This window comes from Phaseolus vulgaris, chromosome 3, assembly GCF_051622355.1.
Source record: "Phaseolus vulgaris cultivar YP4 chromosome 3, ASM5162235v1, whole genome shotgun sequence".
NCBI classification, from domain to species: Eukaryota; Viridiplantae; Streptophyta; class Magnoliopsida; order Fabales; family Fabaceae; genus Phaseolus; species Phaseolus vulgaris.
Window position 1 is genome coordinate 32148910 of NC_143500.1, and position 6572 is coordinate 32155481.

A 6572-nucleotide genomic window follows, 5' to 3' on the forward strand; every position below is an offset into this window, starting at 1 on the left:
CAAATATAAAATGGAAAAGATTTCGAAAAAAATTGACAAAAAAAACATAAAAAACTGTTACAAAAGATTATCAATATTAATATTTTTGAATTTTTTAATAATTATTTAAAATTTGAATATTATTTTAAAAAATTGGTGGTAATTAAAATACTTTATCCATTTAAAAAAAACTCACTAAATTTATTTATCCAAAGAATGTATTTAAAAATAAGACAATTTAAAATGAGAATTACTCAAATTCTATATATTTAAATGTCTTAGTTTGATTTATTTTATACTTTCTTCTAATTTATCATTTATATTCAACAATTAAAATATTTAAAATAAATGAATCCCGTACAAAAGTTAAGTAAATCAGTTAATATTTTATTCTAAAGTTATTAACCTTATTTACAAAATTTAATGAAAATAAAAGAAATACAAATAAATTAAGTACAGCATGGGTAGTGTGTGACAACCTCCTCTCGTATTATAAAATTTTGCTTAAATAGTGACAACATCTAAACTTGCTTAAAATAATTGAAGACAGAAAGATAAAACTGGGGAGTGCGAATAACAAAGCCCAAGGCAAAAGGAAGAGCTTTTGTGCCCTAGCTTTTCCTCCTAAGTCTTTCTATTCGAATCACCAGCGTCTGTCCGACACCGTCCACGGCGACTTCGGCCACCGTGGGTTTGAATTAATTTTTTCTTCCGGCGGAGCAGTGGAGAGGCATGGGTGACAAGGACGAAGAGTCGGGAATGCCAAGGGATGCAAAGATTGTGAAGTCTTTGTTGAAGTCAATGGGTGTGGAGGGGTACGAGCCTCGCGTCATTCACAAGTTTCTTGAACTGTGGTATCGATACGTCGTCGATGTTTTAACCGACGCACAAGTCTATTCAGAGCATGCGGGAAAATCCGCAATCGATTGTGACGATGTCAAGCTTGCGATTCAATCCAAGGTTAACTTCAGCTTCTCGCAACCACCGCCTCGTGAGGTAATAACAGTAATTAATAATTCGCCTTTCCAATTGTTCAACCGTGTTTCGTGTGAATTTATGCTGATTATAAAATTTATGAGAGAAAACGCATGGATTCTTTATTTGTTGTTTGTGGTTAAAACTTAAGGGTGTTAATTTTGTTGGCTTAATTGGGTGTGCTGATAGTTTGAAGCAATATGCTGGAGTTTGCAAGAGTTAAGGTAGTGTGAGAGAGGTTGCCTTGTTTGTGTGAAGTTTAAATGTCTGTGTCGCAACTCAAGCTAAGTCCGCCACAGGACTTGAAAAATAGTTGGGTTCTGTTACTTGCAAAGATTAAATTTCTTTTTATGTACTAGGCTTGATAATTGTGTGTCAAATGTTGACCACACACATTTATATTCATATTGAGAACAGTACGTGTTCAATGATATCCTTAACATAGGCTAATTTGTAATCCAATCGTATTCGTAATACATGTGCTAAAACTAATAACTACAAGTGCTGCATGTTCTATTTATCACTTCCCCTTTAAACTGGAGCTTATGGATTACTTGCATCAAGCTTGTTACGAATGTGAGAAAGGGGATTTTTGTTATTCGACATATGGTTCGATGCACCAGAGTAAAGAATTTATGGAGCAAGAGAGGAGGATTGAGACACAAAGCTCGCAGAACTACCCATGTTCGCAACATAGGCGTCCTGTCCTGACACATCTATGTCTTATTTACCTCCTGTCCTGGTGCATATTTTTATGGAAAACTGAGTAATTGGGCACCCATATGACCGTGTATTGTTGATCACTGTGTAAGGGCCTTATGGCTCTGATACACTCCCCGATTTTTTAGATCTTGATTTGTAGCTGCAAGGAGAAAGCAAATCTACAACTTTTACATTTTGGGGAACAGTAGACAACCCTATGATCCGCTTGCCATACATGCCTCTCTACTTGGTTTCATTGCCAAGAATCATGTATGGTATATCTTGTGGCCATCTCTCTAACTTGTAAAAGTTTCCTACAAATCTAGCTACCATTATTTGGTGGTTTAATACAACAAAAAATGCTTTTAATTTTTAGAAGCATTGTATGTAAGATTCATACCAGGATAGAAGGACTCTTGAGCCAGAACCCAGACATGCTGCTTCATAGCAGCCAGCTTTATTCCACTCCGTTGACGAAGTTCTGAGCTCCTTATTTTAAAAGGCGGCAAATTTCCAATCAACATTCCCTTTGTTCTTGTATCAGGAGGACTAGACTATAAGAAAGAACAATCTGCAGATCTTATCCACTGTCTTCAAATCAAAACCTGCACTGGCAGTATGAACAGAGTACTCCAGTAAACTTGCATGACCAGTAGTACAGCATATTGGATAGAATAGAAGGACCTAACACCTAAAATGCAGTTGTTTTGCTGATGTTTTAGAGAAGATTATTTGGTTTGTTCTAGACTTTGACCGACCAAGTTTGCATGAAACTATGAATGAATCTAGTATCCACTCAAGTCTGTCCAAGTCTGTGCAACAAGTTTTCAAGCGAGTTGATGTTCTTTCTTTGCCTTGAATTGTAAACTAGCACAATTATATAAATTTCAATCTGAGACCCATAGCACAAGCTCCTGTGCTATATAGTTTTGATAAATTTGTTTTTAAATGATCAAACTGGATTAAGTAAGAAATTTCATGTAAATTATTCTTGTCTTCTTTTCTCTTCTGTGAGAGGTCCCCCACCTTTCTGTATTGCAGTTTTATTACTAACTTGCAGATAATAATCTTGTTCTAATTTTTAATATTCGTTTGTTTGATAATTATGGCTGAGATAGCCTTTTGGTAGGACCAGATTTTCGCTTACATTCTAAATTATCAATAAATATTTTGCTAAGATTGATTTTATTAGTTACTAATTACCATATCATGAGCTGCACTCTGGAAATATTTGTTTGCTTGAAAGGATCTTTGTCTCTTTGGTGATCCAATACCATTTGCTCTTAGAAAATGAATTTTAAGTCTAACTTAACTTCATAAAACTATCTTGTAAGATGAAATTTACATTCAATTATATATTATAATTTAATCATATCTTTAGTCAATATGGATTTCCAACACTTTTTTCCCTAAAGCATTCTGTCTCATCTTTGAAAAATAAAATGTTTCTTATAATCACTTACCAGGTGCTTCTGGAGTTGGCTCAGAACCGCAACAAGATACCATTGCCAAAGACTATATCAGGACCCGGTATCCCACTTCCACCTGACCAGGACACATTAATCAATCCTAACTACCAGTTTGGAATTCGAAACAAAAGGCCTGTTGAACCTTTAGAAGAAACAGAGGATGAAGAAACTACCATTCCCAATCCCACTCAGGAAGAGAGGGTAGAGATGCAGCAGAATCCCCATCAGAGAGTGTCGTTTCCCCTGCCCAAACGCCAAAAGGATTAATTTGAAGTCCTCCATCTGTGACTAATGTTTTATTCTAGCTCTTGTGTAATTGTTGTACAACAGTATTAGATCTATATAAACGATAGCATGCTTGTTTTATTGTGTAACATTCACTAGGTTCTGACATTTAAATTAAAAGAAAAGGTTTCCAAACGGCTCACTCAAGTTAGAATATGTATATGCTTCGTTTCAAAGTCCTTGTATTGTGAACACGATGTCTTGGTTGGTTTGAAGCTTGCAGACTGTGAAATGACATTCAATTTCAGGAATTATGAGTTGAGGTGTTTACAGTGTATTCTGTTGGGTTTGTATATAGAAAATTTGAGCTGAGTGTAAGTGCATTTCAATTTCAATTGGTCAATTTGGATTGGGTAAAGAACTATTTGTTAAAACTACTTGGACTTGTATATGTAGGCAACAGGCAAATTCAATTACAGGCGTAGCTGCCAATTTCTGTACTCACTGTTTATATTGTGCTTTGTTCTTTCCCTTTTTTTATCAGAACAAATTACAAACCAGCACTTGTGCCCGAAGAACTTTAAGCTTTTTATTGGATTAAGAAAAAAATGAAAAGAGTGAAAAAGAAAGGAACATAATATAAATAAATGATATGTAAGATTGTTTGAATTAATAGAAATAAAATAGGAATTGAAAAAATAATTAAAAAGATTGTAAGTGTTCGATAATATAATAAAATAGAAAATATATATTAAGTGTAAGATTTATAAAATAACCAAAAATTTCTTAAAATAAATCATATATGAAAAATATTTAAGAAAATTGCTAATTGTACTCTCACTTTCTTTTTATATTAACCCATTTAATCTATTGATGATGGATGGATTCAAGTACGGAATCTATAGTTTCGTATCATGCAAATATGCATAAATTTGTTGTCTTCCTTCTGTGTCCATTTTTTTGGGTAGAAGTAGACAAAGTTGCAATGTGAGAATTATACCACACCTTATCAAAATTACTAAGCATGTTGTTAAGACATGGTTAACCCTAATATTAAGTGGTATGGTGAAATTCTATAAAAATATTTAATAAAATACACTTTCTCAAACTGCATTTTATTCAAACCTAAAATTAATGTATAATACGTAAATAAAATGAATTGAGATTATTATAAACAAAGCTTATGAATTAAGGAAAATTGTGATTTTATAAACTAAGTGTTCTACCAAGAATTGAAAAGTCAAAAAGTTGATCACCTTATGCGGTAGCACGACCTTTCGGCCAAAACAAGTATCGCGTTAATTCACATATTAAATCAATTAAGCTTGATTAAAAGAGATGAAGTATGATTAAGAGATCATTGGACCTATGTTAATCTTTACACAACACAAAGTCTGATAGAAAAATATAAATAACAGGGAATCTCATGGTAAAAGGTAATGACTAATTCAACCATTAATTAAATAATTAATATACATTTCAACTGACTTGAGCGTCAGAGTGTCTTTGCAGGTACCTCACATTCACGGACATACCCAAAAGGACAACTGAAAAATTGAGGAGAAAAAAGATGAAAAAAACTTGATAAGAGATATTTAGTCTTAAATAAATTATAAAAATACTAAGTTAATTTATTTAATAAAATATTGAAATGTACTAAAATACTTACCACATTAAAGAAGAAGAGTGTGAGTGTTGGTATTGTGACACATTTAATTCGTGGGTAAACATTTTTTATATTTAATCACGTTTATTAAAGTTTTCTTAAACAACTGAAAATGACTCTTTTTTTCAAAAAATAAGTTTAACAAAATATAACTACTTTCAATCACCTGTGTGCCCATTATTTTAAGCATACCTCTGTGTTCACTCTTTGTTTCAACCTTAGTTTGCAATATTTGGAGCAATAGTTCCAAATACATAACAAAAATACAAGAAGCAAAATATTAAAAATAAAAATATTTAATTGTAATTTTTTCAACTCAGAATATCTTTAAACACTCTTTTCATGTTGGTTCTTCACTGATTTCCGTATTAAGTAAGGTGTTAATTTTTAAAATATTATTTTTTTCTTACAATTTCTTCTTAAAAAAAAGTATCGGTATGAAGGTTTTGATATGCACTGGACATCATTTTTTAACAACCAAAAAAAATAATTCAACAAATTAATCTACTTTTTATTATTTATTAATCCATGTAAAAAATCACAAACCTTACTTAATTTGAAAAGGAGAGAATAGTTTACATTATTAATTACCAAGTTGAAATTAAATCAATTCAATTAAACACTTTATGAATTACAGGTTAAACGAATTATTGATTCTCTGTTAAGTTAATAATTATTTAAGCAACTCTTATAAGAATTTATTTTTGATGAATATGTTCTTAAACAAATGTTAAATAAAAAAGATGAGATCATTCAAAACTCAAGCTCACATATAATCGAATAATTTTATTTTATCTGTTGTTTAACATTTTCTAATACATTAAGATAAACAATAAATTAATTAATGAAAATATTTTTTAATAAATGCCCCTCCAATCTTATCTATTTCATTATTCTTCATAACTGTTTCAGAATTAAATTGACACTAATTACAAGCACATATGTAATAATAAATTGTTTTTGGAATATAAATACTAACGGTTGCTATCTCACCTAACTGGTTTCTAGCTTCCAATGCACCCAGTCATTTTCTCTCTCACCTAGTTTGAAACTAATAACAATTTTTTTTTATATTATTTAAATATTTATTAAAAAAACTAAAACAATTGAAAGTGAAATGGAAGGAGTACTTTTTTTAACGGTTATGATAATTACTTTAAAATTTATATAGTTATCATGATTTCTAATTTACTAACATAAAATTTAGGTTTTCTTTATTAAAAAAAAATATTTTATCAAGTATTTAAAATATTTTTATTTTTTTAAAATATTTTATCTTTTTTATTTTTTTTATTGTCAATATCATTATAGGAGGACGGTTATTTGTATCTCGTCATTTCTAATTTAGTGATCAGTTTGTTTATTTTCTCTTCAATTCTTTTAAAATTATCAGTTAACTATTTTTTTTTAAAAATGAAGAAAAAAAACTCAGTTCATGATAAAAAGATAAAACTAACAACAAAATTATTCCATTAACGACAAAATTAAATGATAACGTATTGAACCAAAAATAAAAATTATTTTTTGATAAAAACTTAACTAAAAACAATTAAATT

At 30.4% G+C, this 6572-nt stretch overlaps 1 protein-coding gene across 1 annotated transcript; it reads left to right on the forward strand.

The window, feature by feature from the left end:
* The first annotated feature begins 501 nt into the window (after positions 1 to 501).
* Positions 502 to 3661, forward strand: LOC137807045 (transcription initiation factor TFIID subunit 9). Its single transcript, XM_068607465.2, has 2 exons — positions 502 to 975; positions 3123 to 3661. The coding sequence occupies exons 1-2, from the start codon at positions 712 to 714 to the stop codon at positions 3390 to 3392; spliced, it is 534 nt and encodes a 177-aa protein (XP_068463566.1). The 5' UTR covers positions 502 to 711; the 3' UTR covers positions 3393 to 3661.
* Positions 3662 to 6572: the final 2911 nt, after the last annotated feature.

Coding starts and splice junctions, on each gene's coding strand:
- LOC137807045 (XM_068607465.2), top strand. CDS start 712: ATGGGTGACAAGGACGAAGAGTCGGGAATGCCAAGGGATGCAAAGATT. Junction 976..3,122: donor CGCAACCACCGCCTCGTGAG/GTAATAACAGTA, acceptor ATCACTTACCAG/GTGCTTCTGGAGTTGGCTCA.